The sequence below is a fragment of the Rhinolophus ferrumequinum genome, chromosome 5 (assembly GCF_004115265.2).
Source record: "Rhinolophus ferrumequinum isolate MPI-CBG mRhiFer1 chromosome 5, mRhiFer1_v1.p, whole genome shotgun sequence".
Taxonomy (NCBI): domain Eukaryota; kingdom Metazoa; phylum Chordata; class Mammalia; order Chiroptera; family Rhinolophidae; genus Rhinolophus; species Rhinolophus ferrumequinum.
In genome coordinates this window covers 74,621,055-74,641,969 of record NC_046288.1, presented here as the reverse complement: position 1 = coordinate 74,641,969, position 20,915 = coordinate 74,621,055, and the positions used below count along the sequence as shown (strand labels likewise).

Sequence of the window (20,915 nt, the reverse complement as noted above, 5' to 3'; positions counted from 1 at the left end):
ATGGGTCCAAAATCACATATCTTGTAAATGATAGTACAAGAATTCAAACCCACTTCAACTTACACTTTTGACCACTAGGCATAGTCTACTCCTGGCCATACCCCCCATTGATGGGTGTCATGAAGTTACAAAAGCATTCCCCAGCTGGGGTTAAAATAGTCCATCATCTGATATTATCATTCTTTATAATCCATAGAATCACTAGCAAAAAACAAAACAAAAAACTATTACTCTGGCAAAATTCAAAGGAGGTACACTTCAGACTGAAGTTGAGCAAGATCGATACTTTTTGACAGTAATTAACAGAGTGCTCTGGTCTTCATCCCTTTTTCTGATTATTTCCACCAGCTACTCTGGGTTAAGATTCTGTCACAAAAATTAGCCATTTTGATGCTGATTACTTTTTTTTTTCCCCTCCACAATCAGTAATGTTGTGAATATTGACCACACTTAAAGTGCTAAGTTAATATCATGGAAACAAACATTTTAGCCTTATTTAAAATATCCAATTTTCCTAGCCTTTGAAAGAAAAACAGAATTAATATGGAATAATTGATAGTGAGACAGAATAGGGCCAAGTTCGATGTCAAGGGTCCTAATTCTCACATACAGAGCAAGACTTACTCATCATTATGCTAGAAAATGGTCAGGAAAGATTATTTTAATTACGAGGCACATTACATAAATATTCTCTAGTAGCATATGACTTAGGATCGGGGAAATATCATTTGTGTACTTTGTTTCAAGACATATCTTAAATAATTGTATTTAACCAAAGAGAAGGTGGAGAGAAGGAAATCAGAAATGCAGTTAAGTTTAACTTTTAACCCTCTACTTGGGATTTGCCTCTGCTCTTTCCCACCATAGTTAACTGTGAATCTAGCCATCATTCATCCATATTTAGAGGGAACATGAAGAAACAAAGCAAGGGAAGAGTTAGTCAATTCCTATCCTATATTCTGAGTATATCTGGGATTGGCCTCAGACCAATACTCTTGGTATCTCAGAATCTACAATGTGCTTGATATATCAGCAGATACTACACAAAACATAAGCCAAGTCCAAGAGCAAAGAACATCGCTCTTGTACCATGGAAGTACCATCAATGATAACCTTGTAATGAAATGAGTGAAAGTTCTCTAAGAGGAGGTGACTCATGGTACAGATGTCATGCCGTAAGATCTTAAGCTACCCCTATCGACTGGAAAAAATTCTCTCCCTTTCCAGCCTGAGAAAATTTATTTAAAGGAGCTGACAGACTTTCCTTAAACAATTATTCTAGGACTTAACTTTTTCCCTAAAGAACAGATGTATTCAGTTCCCTATGGAATGTGATAAGGTAGGATTCGTCTTCATAAAAAAGGTCCCCACGCACTCTAGTCAGCTATTGGCAAGAATAGTTTCAACTAATGGAAAAGGTGTAATATATTTGAAATATATTAGCTAGGCAGGTCAACTCCCAACAAAGATTCTGCAACTACAGAATTTCTTTGCTGATCTTGCATTTTCCCTTGAATACACCTATAAAATACTAAGCTATACGTTAGTTGTATTGTTGATGCATTGTAAAAGAGTTATACAACAATAATGAGGCAGCTTGCTATTTTGAGCATTATATTTTTAGTCTAAATCATGTAAGGGAATCTGAGCTACTGGGCAAAATTTTAATAAGGTACATTTTCAAAATAGGTTTAGCTATACAACCTCTATTATCATGAAGGAATGCACTTGGCTAATTCCCTCTGTGTCTCCTTGAACATTTGCAATAACAGGAAGAAGTTAATCCTTCTTTCACTCAGGTGAAGTTTACAAGCCTCTACTAATTTCTTCTTCAATGCACAGTGATATTTAGGAATTGCTGAATAGAGTGAAGACAGATGTGGGATTTGGGTATTTGTTCAGGTGCCTCAGTCTTCTAATTATTTTGTCATTATCCATTTCCCTTTGTAATTTGTTTAAATTTGGAATCACATCACCAATTTATCTCATTGCTGCCAGGTCTCCTGTTTTTCAGCTAGAGAATATATGCGACCAGGTCATTAATAACTATGAGCTTACTGACATATAAAGTTACTCATGCACTTCATTCTACTCAAATGGATGTCTGAAAAAGACCCCAAGTATACTATCTTAGTTTTCTTCACCTATCATAGAAATTTAGGGAAAAATATAGCATTTATATGGAAGTTTAGAGTGGAAAAATCATGAGCTCTAATTTTTGAAGTCTATGGTTGATTGCAATTCTACTCTTTGGTTGGTCATAAACAAGACAAGTCATTTAGTCCTATTGAACAAATTTCCTCATCTATAAAAATGGATATAGAAAATACTTATGGACTATGTGAGATGTTGTAGGACCCAATCTACTATAAGTTACTACATAAAATATTCAGAATTAGCCTAAAGAAAATTGTTTTTGGCAGCCTGTTCACAGTGTTTGGGATTCTTTCTACCAGTAGTTATGTAAGAATTGGCAGACTGAAGTCTTCATTGGAAAACTTAAGTTACAATATGGTGTGTGCCTTGTCTTCAAATTATTCTGTTTTAAAATCACTCTATGAATTTGAAGATCTATGAAGTCGGAATTATGATGATCTCTATCTTATGTGTGAGAAAACTGAGGTTCAGAGAGGTCTGATGATTTGCATGGGACCCACAGCCAGTATGTTTCAGGGGCAGGATTTGACCTACATCTGTCAATTTTTAAGACTCAGAACCTCCTAACCTCAATGTTGTTTTGCCTCCACAGCCAAGCTCTACCATTAATTCGCAAAGGGACTCTGTGTAACTCATTTTTTATCATGACCTGTAATACGAGAAAGTTTGACTGGATGGGATTTCATATCTTCTTACTCAAAATACTTACAAGACTTTGTCACATGAACAAAATGCACCACACTGTTACATGAGATGAACAAGGTCATGTCTCTAAAAAGAGACATTACTGTCCTTCCCGGCTATTTAAATTAGATTTAAATTCATCTAAGTACAATGCATCTGTTCATAAGGCTCACAAAATATTTATTTGCATGTGTATAGCAGTGGTTTCATGCATGACAATTTTCCTCCAAATTCCATACAGTCTCAGGAATTACTTCATCTAGTGCAAGACTATGCCATGTATTCTCTTTTGATAAATAACCTGATGCCTACTAAGCACCATTCTTGATGGTTGACATGGATGTGATGATTGATAGAAGGTTGAGACCATTTCATAAAGGGAGTGAATCCTGATTGACAAAAGAATAGAACAGAAAGAGCATATTCAAGCTACAATGTGAATTTCATGTCTGCACAAAATTCAGATTCCCAATATTAGCATAAAAGACATTAGCATTCCAGCCCTAAGACATAGTTTCTTAACATTGAGCTTGTCAACATGGTCTCTAGTATCCACCCTCAAAATGTCCCCTAACAGCACAAGTGACAGTGTAATAAGACCAAACCACTGGGCACTCCTATGCTACAGTGGGGCAGATAAATTTGTGCGACCCTTTGGAAAGCAATCTGACCTTACATATATGGTAAGAGACTTGAAACAGTCCATTCTTTTGTTCCATGAATTCTTCTTCTAAGACCTTATCTTAAGAACATAATTATCAATTTATGAGAAACTTCACATAGCGATTTTATTACAGAAGTTTTCAAGTAATGTAAAAAAAATGCAAATAACTTATATGTCCTAGAATTAGGAAAAGTAAATTACAGTACACAATTTATGGAATAACATAGGCATTAACATACTTATAAAGGGTCTCTGTTCTAATAGAAAACTATTTATTCTCTAATATTGAATTTAAAGTTAAATAAAATTTTATAATACACACAGTATTAAGTTTAAAGGAATAAAACCTATATTCCTTTAGAAACTGAAAATATTTGTTTAAATAAAAATATTACCAGTGGTTATTCTTTGAATGGTGGGACTAGGGGTATTTTTGTCATATTTCTTTCTTTTTTTATATTTATAAACTTTCCATAAAAATTGCTTATTACTTTTGCCATGTAAAACATGCCTCTTCCCAGCACTCAGTTTTGGTTTCCAATGCTATGATGATTTCACTGTCAAATTTGGTTGAATGATTTATGAACATATGTATATGAAAAGGCTTACAAATTGTGTTTGACTATATCTCGACCCAATGGCATTCAATGTGGGGGTAGGAGATTTTTCCTGCCCTTCTCCCCCTTGGGATATTCAGCAGCACCTAGAGACAATTTTGGCTTTCACAATTTGGGAAAAGGTCCTACTGGCATTTAGTAGGTAGAGTCCCAGGATACCTCCCAATACCCTATGATGCAGAGGACAACATCCACAAAAATTATTACCTAACCAAAAATGTCAATAGTGCTGAGGTTGATGACCTCTGCCTAAAAAAAAAAAAAAAAAAAAAAAAAGTTTAAAATTTATATTAAACTTCTATAGGGACTCTGAAAAGTTTATTACCAGGCCCTCTGAAAAAAAAAAAAATTCCCTATCCATTACCTACCCATCCATCTACTCACTCCCACAAGGCATTGAAGACATGGAGATAAGTGCTCTGCCTATGTGGTGCTTGAAGTTTAGCGAAAGAGAAAGACAGAAATCAAGAATTTAATGCAGTTTGAAGTGCTAACATTGAGTGCTTTGGGATAACAGAAATGGGTACTTAATCTAACTCGGTGGTTCAAGGGAGGCTTTCTGGAACAGGTGGCTCCTGAACTGAGCTTAAAAGAGAAGGAAGAGTTAATCAGGTGAAGACTGATGGGGTTGGTATTTTAGAAAAATGGACATTCATAGTACAAGCACAGGCATGAAGCATGAGAGAGCTTAGAAAGAATGAGTTTGATGGCATTGGAGCATAAAAAGGGCACGAGAGAGGGTGAGAGACAGGCAGAGAGGTCTCCGGGCCAGAGTATATTGTTCTGCTTGAGGAAGTCAAGAAATGCTTCCCAGAGAAAGAAGTATATAAACTAAGAGTTGAAGTCGGAAAATATGTTTCCAGAAATATGAAGAGGGGAGGAACTTCTGGGAGAGAAAATAGTACATGCAGCAGAATGTTAGCTGGAGACAACATGAGATGCTCAGGGAATGTCAGTATAGTGTTGCTGGAACATGAAGTTGGGCAGAGGAGAAGGAAGGAGAAATGACCAGAGATAGATTGGGCAGGTGGGTACTAGTCTGACCCTCATCCTTTTATCAGAGGCAAAGACAGGGAGATTTTATCCTGCAGGAGATACAGAGGAATCTTCAGTATGGGCTCAATCCTCATGTTTTAAAAGATTTCTCTAGCAACAATATGAATGGAAGAGAGTGGGTAGGGATGGGGTTAAAATAAGTCAAGTATATTGATGTAAAGGGACAATCCATCAAAGATGCAGCTGAGAAACCCACTGATAAGTACGTGTTGAGCCTCTATGACACACTTTGCACTGCTCTGGAATGCTGTGGAAATACAAGGAAAATTCAGTCTGTGCTGAAATAGAGTTGCCCCTTTTCTCTAGCTGAGGAGAAAATGAATTAATGCAAATAAAGTGATTTGGGGAACAGAACATGAAGGTTTTTATTATCAGTGTTATTTTGTAAAACACACATCAGGACCTATAAGATACCACCTCATACCAGTTAGAATGGCTATCATCAACAAAACAAATAATAACAAGTGTTGGAGAGGCTGTGGAGAAAAAGAAACCCTCATACACTGTTGGTGGGAATACAGATTGGTGCAGCTGCTATGGAAAGCAGTGTGCAAGTTCCTCAAAAAATCAAGAATAGGGGGTGGGCAGTTAGCTCAGTTGATTAGAGCACAGTGCTCTTAATAATAAGGTTGCCTGTCTGATCCCCACATGGGTCACTGAGCTGCGCCCTCCACAACTAGATTGAAACAACTACTTGACTTGGAGCTGATGGGTCCTGGAAAAACACACTTAAATAAAGCTTTTAAAAAAAATTAAGAATAGAATTACCATATGATCCAACAATCCCTCTCCTGGGTATCTACCCAAAAAATCTGAAAACATTTATCTGTAAAGATATATGTGCTCCGATGTTCACTGCAGCTTTATTTACGGTGGCCAAGACATGGAAACAACCAAAGTGTCCTTCCAAAGATGATTGGATAAAGAAGATCTGGAACACTATTCTGCAATAAGATAAGATGAAATAGTGCCATTTGCAACAGCATGGATGGATCTTGAGATTATTATGCTAAGTGAAATAAGTCAGACAGAAGAAGTCAAGAACCATATAATTTCACTGATATGTGGGATATAAAGCTGAAAGCAACAAAGGAACAAGGGAAACAAAGAAACGAAAACTGACAGACATAGACAATAATTTAGTGGCTACCAGAAGGTAAGGGGGGAGGGCGTGGTAGATGGGGGTGAATGGGATCAAATATATGATGATGGAAGGAGAACTGACTCTGGATGGTGAACACACAACATGACATATTGACAGATGATGTATTAGAGAATTGTACACTTGAAACCTATGTAACTTTACTAACCATTGTTACCCCAACAAACTTTAACTAAAAAAAAAATCCTGAATAACGATTTATACTCAGATCTGTCTGCTATATGGCCTATATACCTGCCCCACAGCTTACTCTGCCCTCTCCCTTATCCTGCCATCCTGAGGGAGCCGCCCTGGTTTATCAGCTAGGCCTTGGAATTCTCTTATCGAGTATACACAATTTTATAGAATATCAACATCGGACAAGACCACTCTGTGCCTATGGTTGATCAAGACAAAAGCAAGACCACTCTATAATCATATCTGAGACGAGGCAAAAGCATGAACTTTGCTTAAAGCATAAAAATGACCAAATATACCCCACCCTAGCGAGTGCAGGTTGCTTCCTTGCCAGTTACAGCTTTAGGCTCTGTCTAGTCTTCACTACTTATAGATAGAATTTAAGATGCCCAATGGTAGAATGTCCCTGGCTTCTTGACTTCATTCAGTCCAGAGCAAAACCCCACTTCCTAAATCATAATCTCCCAACACAAGCTCAGATCCCGTAAGTTCTTTCTAACACCCCGTTACTGGGAGGCCTGTTGGTTCTCCACGGTGTGTGCTCTCCTTCTCTGCAAAGAGTAATGAAGCCAATTTGTTCAAACACAGGGGTGTTTCTGGTGATCTTTGGCTGAAGGTCACTGAAATGTACCATCCCTCTACTCTTATCCCGCCTCCCTATTAAGATTCCAGCTCTCTGCTCTTACCTGGCGTGGGGGATGGGTTCCTAAAGTAAGCAAAACTGAAAAAAGTAGTAGTCTCCAAACCAATCAGTATCAAGCACATTGCCAGGTCCAGCACAAACACTTGGTATCTTAAGTGGATTAATGGACTTTTTAGAACCAAGCTGATTATAATCAATAACTTCAGGAAACTGCTTTTCTTTTTGAAATTACAGTTTAAATTCCTGTTTGGGGCTTCCAGTCTTTACCTGTCAGTCTTTTGATCTCTCAACTTATCAGATTTCAATTGTCATCATCTTCATGCAGCCTTTCCAGAAGTCTTCCAATTGGGTGGGCTGGTTCTTCTCTTTGAGTTTTCTCTGTAGAAAAAACTCACTAGACACTTGAGTCTCACATTAGTTATTCGTGAGCTGTTGGTCTCTAACCAATCTGAAACTTCTTAAGGGCAGTAAAATGCCCTCATAGCCTTTATTTCCCTTTACATACTAGGTATTATACTTAACGCATACTTAAGGTTCTTTTTTCCAGTTATGAAATTGAAAGGGCTACTTTCCCAGCTAAATCAGAGTCCATCCAAGCTGGCCTTTTTCATCTCACTGCTGGATGTCTCATTTGAAATTATTTCCCAGGGCCATAGGGTTAAAATGAAGAGCTGTCTCAGATCTCTTTGGCGTGTGGGTATTTCTACTTTGCAAGGGGATTTTGATATGAAATCTTCCTAGCAGAAAAAAAAAAATGCAATCAATGAATCAAGAGTTTCCAGGCTACTATGGAAACTTGAAAGAGACCTTGGAGGCCCTCAATTATGTCACTTACGTAGAAGTGCACTGACACTGTCACTAAATGGCAGTAAGTGATGCTCATGCCATGCTTTTTGAGTAACTTCTATATACCAAGCATTGTGCTACATAGGAGGGTTAATTATACAATCAAGGAGAAGGAATAAAAGTGTGTCAATACCCCTGTACACTTCATCTGTTGTTATTCCAGGAATTCCACGTTGTGTAGCATGTCCCTGTGTGGGTATGGTATTATTTCACCCAGTGCCAGCATACATTAATAGAACTTGCACAAGCACCCTTCTGGCATAGGAATTCGATAAACCTCTTTATCTATTAAAAACCAGCTTAGAATTCACCTCCAGAGAGTCATCTCTAATCACTTCTATCTCTTCCACTTGCATTTAATTGCTTTTCGTTTTTCTTTTATATGTTAGACTCACTTGTATTGATCTATCTACCATAATATATTGTCTGTGTTTACATTCCCCATCTCCTTATACAACTGAGAGTTCCTCGAGAGCAGTGATTATCTTTAATTCATCTTTGTATTCTGGACCTAGCAGAGTGCCCGGTATATTTTAGATAAGGAAAAACTATTTTGAAATGCCAGCCATTGCTGAAACACAAATGGCAAAGTATTGGTAGTTATCGAAGCTGGATCATGTGTATATGGAAGTTTGTTATGCTATCCTCTATACTTTGTGTCCCTAAATTTTTCCAAAATAAAAATTTCAGAATAATTGAAGATCTTGCTAGTTGTGAGATCTATGAGAATTTTAAAGTTCCCACCATGAAGAGAACTCCTATATTTATAGCTATAACCTCTGTGTGCCCCACAATTCTTTCTTTTCTCATAAGAAATATATTTAAAGCCAAACAAAGTTGCCCTGAAATAAAATACAATTATGCCATTTTAGAACACATGCAGACCAACAGTCTTATATTGAATATGAATTTCTGGAAAAACTGCAAATTGACAGTTCCTACTAAGTATTTTATTGAGGATGGCAATCTACAGATTTTTGGTCTTGTTGTCTCTCACCTGAATTGTTCCAGAAGCATAACTGGAACCTCTACTTCCACTCCCTTGCCTCTGAACTCATCTTCACCTACTCCCGGGTGATCCACCTAAAACTCTGGTCTGCCACATTGCTCATTGTTTTCCCCAAAGCTTAAGAGTCTGAGTCAATGACTCTCCGCTGGTCAGAGAATAAGTGTGCACTCTCAGCATTTGCATCGCGAGTGACCGCTCCCATTTTAACAATCTCATTCCCACTTGCTACAACCCACTGCCCTTATCCATGAAAGCCCCCTCCTGCCAGTGATTGGCATCGCAATTCAAGTTCTTTGCTCAGTCTGGAATGTTCTTCCCTCATTCTCCAATTTGTGAAATCCTTCTCGTACTGCCAAGTCCTGTACAATTGTTTTTCTTTTTCTCCATGAAGCCTTCCCTTGAGCACTTCCCAGAATTCACCACTCCATCTGTGCTTCTACAGGCCATTTCTTGGGCTTATACTCAGCACTTCTTTCTTCTGTCTTATTCGGCAATTAGTTTCCCTTAACTAGAATGGCAGCTTACTGAGGGTACGATCCTTTAATGTTTCATCTCGCACTTTCCTCAGTCAATGCCTAACAGAGAACCCTGCACACAACTATAATTCAGTCAGACATATAGTACATGCTAAACTATGCAATAATGAGATTACTCTTCTGTGTATTGTTCCTTGTTCCCCTTATGAATAAGTGGATATGAATAAAACCTCTAATCATTATATTAAAATCCCATTAGTCACTTTAATCTTCTTTGTAAATTGCTTTTGCTTCTTAAATCTTGATTTTCAGCTGAAAGAGAATTATTGTTTAAATAGGGCTTTATCAAAATTGAAATCTAATTTAGGTGGGAGCAGAAATGTTTCTCTTAACTCTTTGCTATCCGTAGCTAACTCTCACTAGACATTGTAGATGCTAATACCAAGGTAACAGTGTCTTATCACAATGCTCCCATAGACCGTCTCATTCAAATAGACTCAGAAGTACTTTCTAAGCTAATCTCTGCACAGAGTCACACTGGAGAAAATACTCCACAGTGGTGCCAGCGAAGAATCACTGATTCCTGAGAACAGTATACAAGTTCAATGTTGCCTAAAAGAAGCTCAAGTTTCTGCTCTGAGCCTCATCACTTGTCCACCAAAAAGAATGGCTAATTTCCTGGCCTGATTCTGAGCCATATTTTCTAGGTAGCGTAGTGTCAGTGACAAGTTTAACCATCTACATCGGGATGGCCCTTTTTGCTCGTTTGATCATTTGCAGGTAGAAAGACATGAAGGACCTGATCATCTAATATTTTGTGGTTTGCCCTCTAGCAGCATCTTTTCTTGTTTCTGCACGTGGCTGGTGATCAAAGAGCCTAAGTTTTGTTTCTGCTCGGACAATGCCCCAGTCTGGGAAAACACAGACAGGGGCCTAGGCCAGAATTCTCATGATCTTATCGGTTTCATTGTTGCACTCCACTAGCACAGGTCATTCGTCACCTGTAAATATGAACCACACATGGTCCAAATTCAGTGCCCCTTAGAAGGAAAGGAGCTCAGGAGACCACGTCGTTTGCTTTGGCTCTAATTCTACCTGTAATCTATGGTGAAGTCATAGATGGTGACTTTATAGGTGCTCAGGCTTAGCTTGCTTACCTGCCACTCTTGGGGTCCACACTTGGGCTAGGGTCAAAGACTGGTAGGAATTATTAATAGGTGGCTACCATGTGATCTTGTTTCCTATGACAATATTTCTTTCGGAGATCTCACAGGGTGCTCGTGGACAGTTTAGGAATTCAGGAATTCGCTAAATTTTCTGTATATATGTTCTCATGAATTCTCTTTCCCAGTATTAAGGAAGAGGGCTAAATGAAAAGTGTGTTGCAGTAGGAAAAGCAGTACATAGGATTTAGTACCCTGGGTTTTGGTCCTGTCTCTGCTCCCAGGTAGTTTGCTTCTGATAAATCAGTTGACCTGTCTGGGTTGCAATAATCTGCTGTGGAAAATGAGAAAGTTGGACTGGACCAGCATTTTCTAACATGTACTTCAGAATAAAAAACACTCATTTGTCAAGTAAATAGGGGTTATAACTCAAGTATGATAGTAACCTGCATCCTTGATTTTAGCTTATACATTGAGTCCTACGTTTGCTCAGCTTACTGGATATTTTACATAATATCTATAAATATGTAGGTACTTCTATACATATATGTGTATAGAAATATAGATTCATATATGAATATGGATACTACTTGGCTAGGAATATGGATATGCATCCCAAGAAAGATGTTTCAGGCTAGCTCACAAATCTGTGACACTAGTTGGGGATGTCAGGTTTATAATTCTATTTTTCATATTGTTGAAACTCAAATTTGAAGTTTTCATGTGAAAACCTTCAACTTTAAGTGACATAAAACAGAACTTAAAGAACAAACGCTGAGTCGATGGCAGGCAGGGATATGAAACTTGGGACCTTTGACTTTAAATTCCTACATTCTCAACATTGGCAAGAAAAGAATTGTGTGCTATTATTCCATAGTACTCTGAACTTCCTCAAATACCTCTATGAGGATTCTCCTTTAGAGACCTCTTCCTCTAGCTCTGACTCCAAGCCACCTGGAGTATAGTGCACTAAACTTGGGGACCATGACTCAACCGAGATCAGAGGACAAAACTGACATGGTGACAAAAGGAAACAGAAGCAAATTATTCCAAGCAGAGTAATTAAAATGATCACATGTGTACTTTATTATGACACCCGCCGACATTAGTGCATTGAGGCAGAAATCTTAAAATAATGCAGATTGTTGTGTGAAACTTGGAGAAGTTTGCTAAGCATTGCACTCCTTCCAGGTATTACATCAAGTTACTGTGCCATTTGAGAAAAGGAAAAAACTAACTTCTGAGGTTTCGTTTAATCCCATTACAATATTATTTGCATGTGTGCCTCAGCAGAATTTGTCAGAGATTGAGAATATTTAAAAGAAGGTATGAAAATTACATAAGAACTTATGTTCTTCTACTGATCTGAAGAGTTAGAACCCAATGAACCCACTTCCTAGGAAAAAAGGACGTTATGAAGATAAGATACACTGATCACTATTATCATATTACCAGAAACAACCTATACACCGGATATAGTTTGGGATGATGTCATCTTAGCTAGCAGGTCTTAGCTCCTGTAGTTAGTTACAAAGATTATAGCACGGGCAGGCTTAAATATTTCCATAAACTTCCAAAATACACATGACATGAGAAGTGAATATTCACAAATAACTTGGCAATAAAAAATCATATTGTTATCCGGGAGGAATATTAGTAAGTGTCTCAAGAACTCCATTCTTTCACTTGAGAAGAAAGGAGAGTTTGGATATAAAATTGACACCAAATGATAGAAACTGAAATGATTCAAAGTATGTTTTTTCAGTAGAAAAATTATTTCATGAAAAATATATGTGTGTGTGTACACACACACGTTGAAATTGTTAAAGCAAAGTTAATCAATGTTTTTTTTACTCTCTCAGCTTCAAATAAATTTACATTCGGTGAATAAAACATTTATTGGTAGCGACAATGCTGTCCAATGTGTATTTGCTTCCACTTAAGAGACAAATGAGCCAACTGGCTCACTGGGAAACGTAAAAGAAACACTTTTGCAAATTAAGCATCCAAAACACAGTTCTGCTAAGCATCCAGTAACTCATTTTTAAACCAAAAGCGTACCCATTTTCTATCATAATAAACAACGCAGCTCCACCCCCCACGTCCTAACTAATAAAGCACATGCAGATATTTCCCTCACAAACCAGGGTACTTCTCCAGGGGATGGAATTTCTGATGACATTAAGGTGTGGTGGTAGCCAACATGAACTTGACAGCCAAAAAAAAAAAAAAAAAAGAAAAAGAAAGAAAGAAACAGAAAGAAAGAAAGAAAAAAACAATAAAGCGCTGTATTATCACCCCACAGGAGAGAGTCCTAATTCCCACCTTGGAAATATATATAACCCACAATATCACCCTCAACTCAAATAGATTTCAAATAGAAAGATAATGGTACAATATCCCTTCCCTCCCAATGTCACATATCTGGGTGAACAGAAATGAACTGTCCAGGGCTAGGCAGCTCCAAGGCAAGCATGCATATTTTACAACTTTTACTTTGGGTACTAAACCTCAACTTCCGCAGCGTCTGCATCCAGTTCTGAACCAGCCCTGACCAAAGGCACAGACTGGGAGCGACCACTTTACCTTGCGAAAAATCAATCAGTCCCAGCAAGTGAAGCAGCTTCAGAGATGCACATATAATCACAACAATACCCACTGTTTGCAGTCCTTCTGACTCCCACTCCAGAGTCAACATCCTTCAAGCTGGCAGAGCATCCCAGCCTCCGGACCCCTTTGGAGCGGAGGGAGTTAATGAGAGAATCCAAGCACTATCTGCCTTGGAACAAAGACTCCTGAGGGGGGAAAGTGAGCAGCTCCTCGCAGATACGCCACCGGGCCAGGCAGCAGCCCCCCAGGGTGAGGACCGACCTGGGCTGAAGTCCAGCCTCTCATGCTGCTGCTGGCATTTGCCTGATGGGGTCCCCCAACCACGGCGTGGCAGCCTCAGGACTCTGAGCTGCAGCCAGCAAGTACTTGGACTTCAGAGCTGCGAAAGCAACCTCTGTTGGAGAACTGGGGACTTTGCTGTGTCGTCCGTGGAGAGAAGGGACACTCCCAGGAAACTTGCCCTGGAGAGCATGGGCGGGTACTCCTGCGCTGACAATGCAGTGAGGGGCTGGGCAGCGCTGTCTTGCGAGCTAGTTTGCTGCCTGGGAAGCTTGCGAATGGCCCTTTTTTGCTATAGCAGCTGCTCTGTCTTTCCAGAGCTTGCTCCACGAGCGAGCTCACCCCCCTCTTGGGATGCCAGGGGAAAAAAATCAGTTTTCGTGGCTGGTACCTACAGCTCTTTTCAGAAAGCCCCACGTGGATGCCTGTGGGCAGCTTTTTTAGGGGAAAAGTGCAGGAGCAAAAGATCCATGATTCAGTCAGTGGCTTCCAGAAACAAGAGCATCCAAGCTGCCTCCCCCTGCCACTCTACTGGTCCTCGCTAACACGTAGGGAGCATTAGTAGGGAGACTGATTTTGTCTTTATATTTATAGACATGCATGGATGGAGGGTGAGGCAGACACTGATGTTCAGTAACTGCCCCCTGGAGGGTGAGTACCACCCTCATCTTTTAAAGTCTTGCTTCATTCAGCCTGTCTCCAAAGCAAAGTTTCACAAACTTCCCTGATGATAAAGTCACTCGGGATGCTTGTTAAAAACTCTCTTAGCATCTGATTCAAAGGAGCCTGGGGTTTGTGTTCCTAAACAAAAAACTAGGTGACAATTATCAACAGGGAGGTGTGGGTTGTGCTGTCTCAAAAGATCTCCTGGCATATTTGATTCCAAACCAGGCCAGCAGCCTAGGAGTGGTCCTGGACTCTGGGCTCTTGCAGGACCACACTGGCTTCATGACTTTGCTAGTTATCTCCACTCTGCTGAAGCCCAGCCCCATCGTGGTGCCGGAGAGAATCAAATGGCACCCTGTCTGGGAAGGATCTCTAGCCCCTGGAACACGCTGACATATAAGGGCTTATGAGTCATATATCTTAGAGCCCGGGGGGGTGGTGGCATTTCCTGGTTCTTCTACTTCTGTGCTGTGTGTTTTTCTGCAAGACACTTAACCTCTCTGAAAACAGTTTCTATTGTGTGAAGTTGCAGTTATGATACTTTAATGTTTTTATTTAAAGTTCTCCATTTAAAGGGAATTGTGGTCATAATGATAGTTAACATTTACTGAGCACTGATCATGTGCTCATCAATATTAGAGTGATTTATCAACAATTAACTCATCCCCACAGCTCTGTGTGGTATGTACTATGACCATCTTTATTTTGTATGTGAGGAAACTGAAGCATAAAGACTTTAACTTATTTGCCAAAGTTGTGGACACAGCGCTTGATAGAAAATAGGCGTTAATTATTCATTCAGTTATGCATTAACATTTATTAAGCTGCTAGTACGAGCTATGCTTTGTGAAGGAGGGTAAATAATATCCACACCTATCCTTTGGACACTTATAGGTTAATAGGGGAAATGGCATGAAACTGAAGAAGGTGATCAATAAATGCACCAGCCCTTGAACAGATATCTTTACCGGATACAGTGGGGGCAGAGAAGAGAAAGTCAGCTCCACCTGGGGAAATGTGGGTGATGTAACAGGACGGAGACTTCAGAGGAGGTAGTCATCAGTAATGGTAGCTTTCATCATTAGAAGTAGTATATCATACACAAGCTCTGGGCTAGGTAGACCTGGGTTACATCCTGGTTCTGTCACATGTTGCTGTGTGACCTTGGGAAAACAGCTCCATCTCTGTCTCAGTTTTCTAAGTTCAAGATGAGAATGTGACTGCGTCCTTCTCATGGTGGAGGTGAGAGTTAACTGAGACACGGAGAGCTGAGCAGGGGAACACCAGCTGAGCAGGGGAATCCCACCATGGTAGTTGCGGATTTATGACAGAACTGCCAGCTCTTTAGAGGCTTTGCCAGGCCGACATGGATGAAGCGACTTTATTGGATGTTTCCCTGGTCCTGACACTCCTCCCTGCTCCTAGTCTAGTTTTAGTCTCTTGCCCATGAAGACCTCCTAATCAACCCAGCCCACAGGGCTATTTGTCTTCTCTGGGCACTAGGCATGTACTGAGAACACCAAGTTGGCTTTTATAATGGTGCTTTTCATTTTCGACAATACGTTTATGGGAGGTATCTTTCTATCAATCTGCCCAACCACCTGTCCATCTAAATGTGTTGTTTTCAGTTGTGTCAGCAAACCAGTGAAGGGGAAACAATTCTCAGTAGCTGATGGGAAAATAAATGTTTTCAGTAACAATTCTCTGAAAATTCTCTGAAATTCTCTGAAATTCCTGCCAACATATACCCATAAGAAGTCAAAAGTTAAAAAGAAAAAAATTACACAGATTATTTAGGTTAAGTCAACTATAACTGTCTCTGTTAATTCTATATGATACCATATTAGACTTGCAAAAAAACTAAGGTATAGAGAGATTAAGAGACTTCGACCAAGGTCAGACAGCTAAAAATGTAATAGATCCAGAAGTCAAACATTCCTTAGTCTGACTCCCAAATTCATTCTTCTTCTCCCTTAATACCCTTCAGCAGATTTCAGGAAATATTTGTCAATTGATCTCTTGATTTACAGAGTTAGGCAAAGTGTTTTAAAATTGCCACACTCATTTTCCAGGAAAGAAATCCCAACTATTCTTGAAATTCACATGAAGCCCCACAGATACCATTTTGTTGATTCTAGGCAGGACTTCCCTTCAGGACAATGACATTAATTTAGAATTCACTAGCTGAGAGTCTTGGTGGCCCAGGCTTCCCCTATTATTATTATTATTATTATTATTATTATTATTATTATTTTAAAAGTTTATTGGGGTGATAATTGTTAGTAAAGCTACATAGGTTTCAGGTGTACAAATCTGCAATACACCATCTGTATATCACAGTGTGTGTTCACCAGCCCAGAGTCAGTTCTCCTTCCATCACTGTATGTTTGATCCCTTTTACCCTCATCTACCACCCCCACCCTTCCACCCCCACCCCTCTACCCACCGCTTTCTTTTGTCATTCCCAGGATCACACCTTTCCTTACATCATAAGGGGTGTCCAGCAAAGTTTTATCTTTCATACCAAAGGAAAGGAATACCAAAGAGGTAACATTGCTCACCCACTTACTCTAAGCCAGGCACTATACTGTGCACTTTACACGTATAAATTCATTTAATCTTATCCCAACCCAGTTAGATATTATTAACTCTATTTCAAAGAAAAATAAAAACAAAGAGTCATTGAGATTGTTATTTTCACAAAGTCACCTTCAATAAGGGGCACAACCAGGATTTATATCTGTTAACATTTATGGAGAAATTATAAGTGTCTGACACTATTCTAAAATTTGTCCACACATTAACTAATAAAGTTAAGAAAAAACAGTTAAAGTTAGATAGATTTGCCTACCTATATGTTATCTCTTCAAAAATATAGCTAGAAAGACAATGCATATAGAAACTAGTTAAGTTTAAATTCAAGAGTGTTTCTATTTGTATAAACCTTTAGAAGTCATTTAAAGTTCAAATAATCCAATCGTTTTGTTTTACAGTTACTTAAAAGTGAGGTGCAGAGAATTGACTTATTCAGGTCAAAGGATTTGGGAAGTAAGAAAGTTGATTTGAATCCCCTAGCTCTTCATGATTCCTGATTTGTTAACAACAGAGAAATCAAGATGATAAACTAAGAAGTTAAAAAAGTTAAGGTCCAAAAGAAATATTTTCTACTCTCAGTCAATAGGAGTTAAGAGCTGCAAGACATCAATGTGGTTGGCATCATCTAGAAGGTTCCATTGAAGAGAAAAGCCCAAATTAGTTTTTTTTTTTTTTTTTTTAATAACATGAGGATAAGGTTGGTGTATGACCTTTAGCGTATCTTCTAAGTTTAGGATTTCCTTACCCTTTGGTGTCCTCTAGTCTGCCCCCAACCCTTACTTCTTCCCTAAAATATATCACATCCCTGTATCTTGGGGTTTCTTACTTACTTGGAAAGATCCCTGAATGTACTCCAGACAAGCTTTCCACTCGAACGTGACAATCTCACTTTGCTTCAGGGCTCATTCTTAAAGATTCGTAAAAGCATCCAGAATGGATGTCTTTAAAATATATACAGTACTTGGTCGTCCATTAAACAATTCAGCATCCAGCTTTCTGTTTCGAGTGTCCTATTGAATCCATACTGTGATGGTGATGGTGGGGGAATACCTTCCACTTTAAGAAACTTCCAGCAATGTTGCACTAAGCTATCTTGAACAGAGTTCTCATGTATTTTGTGATCAAAGCATGTGAAGCACATAATCTTAATATAAACACAGTAGCAGATTATTTGGAAATGCAACTAGAAAATGATCATAAGAATATAACCTTTACCTATAACTTATGACTTTTTTTTGCCAGCTCTAATTTTTTTTCCATCTGGCCTTTCTGGCCTGAACTGAGTGGGTTCTCAGGTTCAACAATTCAATGTGACAGATAACTTTAGCTGTCACGTCACAATCCTTTTCATGGGCCCTCTTTATAAAACAAGTATCCGTTACGTACTACTAAAATGAGCTGACTTTAGGGCAGTGATTATGAAGGATAATAAAAATGATCACTCTTTTCCTTATTATATTATAATTAGAATCACGATCATTTTAAGCCCCTACTATGTGATAGTGTATTGTGTGCATTACATAAATGATCTCATTGAGTCATCAGAACATCTTGATAGACTAGGATAGGTAATATTATTAACCTCCTTTTGCAGATGAGGACACTGAAATGCATATCTTAAGTAACTTGCCCCAAACTGTGAAAGGGATCAGAATATCCCACTCCAAAATATGCCATTTTGGCATAAGGACTGTTCTGAGCTAAAAGTAATTGAGAATCAGCAGCTGCAAGAAGAGTTCTCTGCTCTCCTCTTATCTACCGAAAAGCAGCGCATACATTTCCCTTTTTGAAGCGGCCCTACCCCCACACCCCTGAGCTAGAAATCAGAGAGTAACTCTTATCATCAGAGACAGAGAGCCAGCAGCGAGATAAGTCTGCATAAACAACCCTAAGTAAAATAAGCTTTATCTTCTATTAGTTTCCCCCATATATTTCCTAGTCACTTCCCTATAATTTCCCTATAATTCCCTATCATCCCTTGAAATTCAAACTCTTTTTCTTTTGTTAAAATGGTATATAAGCCCCAGCACCTGCTTCTTTGCGTTTCACTCATTTCTCTGAACTTTCATGCACGTAAATGTTAATAAAAATGGTTATGCCTTTTCTCCTGTTAATCTGTCTTTTGCTAGTCTAATTTGCAGGCCTCCAAGCACTGATTTCCTCCTCGACTGTTACATGCCAGAAGGCAAGGAGTTGGGATTTAACCTCAACAATTCTCACTCAAGAGCCAGCGTCCTTACATCCCTGGGGAGGCATATATATAAATATCAGTATTTTTGTTTTGTTTTATTTTTATTGTAGCCTCATTAAATAAAGAGAATCACATTGTAAAGTGCAAATAGAATCCAGAAGGTAGAATGGAGTGCGGCCTTAACCTCTACTGAAATGTACATGTTTAGTACCAAGTTCTTTCCTGGGAGCGAGGTGGAAGAGGAACAGAAAGAGAAATGAGATAAGGGGAGGGGCTCAGGAGAGTAGAGGAGTTAGGAGGAAAATTGAAATCAGGAGAAAAGAGAGGAAGGAAAGGGGTAGGGAGAAATGAGAGAGAGAAGAGACAAGGAATCGTCCATGTCAGACATGAGCTGAATTTGGTCTGTTTTCTGCTTGTGGGATTCTCGGAGACTTCCAGGGAGACAAGATGTAAAATAGGAATTAAAAATGCTGTAGGAAAGGGACAAGCAAAATGTTATTTTTCTGGGAATATGTTCTATTTCCCTGGTCCATCCATGTCTGGGGCCCTTTTAACTAGACACAGAGTCGCTCTTCAGTTTTACTTTCCCAGCAGTAGCTTTAAATGACCTTGGGAATAGAGCAGGTGGTTTTAAAAGTGTGACAAATAGCATTTCCATAGATGTTACACTAGCTATAGCTGGGCCTGGGGCCCTGCCCTCAGTGTCTGTTCCTGGGCCTAGTGGTGATGCCTGCCTGTTCACGTGGCCAGGGCCCTGCTGCCATGGATTTATCACTCCACCAGCTTGGGTCTCTCAGTTCTTAGGCGCAAAGTTCACATAGGTGACTTGGGTGTTCTCAGAGCATTGGCTCATTTCACGTCCCACAGCAGAACTCTGGGGAAGAGAGCCCAAGGGGTCTAGATTTAAATTCATTCCAATCTCTGATGACTCTGAATGATTTTTCTGGGTCATGTTGTGCATAAAGAGTCATACGGACTATATGGAAAAACTGTGTGTAGGGTTCTCAAGATCATTCTCTGAGAACAGGTTCAAAGCCCCCTTGTTTATTCTGCCTTTCTTCATTTTTCCTCTCTTCCTCCCTCCTTTGCTCGTTCCTTCTCTCTTTCTTTCTCAATCTCTCTCTCTCTCTCTCTCTCTCTCTCTCTCTCTCTCTCTCTCTCTCTCTCTCTCTCTCTCTCTCTCCTGCCTTAATCCTTTCTCAGGCACCAGATTCCAGAATTTGTTTTTGTAAAGCTTAAATGGTCCTTGATTTAAACACCACACACACACACACACACACACACACACACACACACACCTTATCACTGGGATCATTTCTTTCATTTCCAAAACCAGAGGACTGGAGAGCTGGAAAGTGAATAATGTTTCTTCCTAGAATTACATGTTCCCAGAACTTATAGTCGGTCAGCATTTTAGTTTGACTGACTACTGCGGGAGATTACATGTCTTCTATCATTATACTCCTATTATTGTAGTGCCAAAATCAGTTTGTATTGGTTTCTTATTGCTGCTGTAACAAATTACCACAAAGCTGATGCTTAAAACAACAGAATGTATTATCTTACAGCCCTGGAGAAATGCTTCTCATTGGGCTAAAATCAAGGTGTCCGCAGGGCTGTGTTCCTTTAGGAGGCTTAGGAAAGAATCTGTTTCCTTGCCTTTTCTGGGTTCTAGAACCTGCCCGTATTCCTTGGCTAGGGCCACCTCCATCTTCAATGCCAGCAGTAGCCAGTTGAGTCTTTCTCAGGCAGCATCATTCTGAACCTACCTCTTCTGCCGTTCTCCTTCACTTCTCCTGGTGATTACATCTGGTCTGCCTGGATAATCTAGGATAATCTTCCTATTTTAAGGTCAGCTGAGTAGCAACATTAATTACATCTGCAATGCTAATCACCCTTTCCACGTCACCTAGTGTTTCC

At 39.3% G+C, this 20,915-nt stretch overlaps 1 protein-coding gene across 7 annotated transcripts in view; it reads right to left on the bottom strand.

The window, feature by feature from the left end:
* The window catches only part of KCNIP4 (potassium voltage-gated channel interacting protein 4), a 1,015,463-nt gene that overhangs the window by 196,802 nt on the left and 797,746 nt on the right, over positions 1-20,915 (bottom strand). Inside the window, exon 1 of one of the 7 annotated variants that reach the window (XM_033106235.1) lies at positions 13,241-13,769. The exons of 5 other annotated variants lie outside the window; for them this stretch is intronic. In XM_033106235.1, coding sequence (XP_032962126.1) covers positions 13,241-13,352 — 112 coding nt within the window. In that variant the 5' untranslated portion in view covers positions 13,353-13,769. Of the gene's footprint in view, positions 1-13,240; positions 13,770-20,915 lie in introns of those variants that run through there. One more of the 7 variants, XM_033106236.1, reaches the window with a different exon arrangement.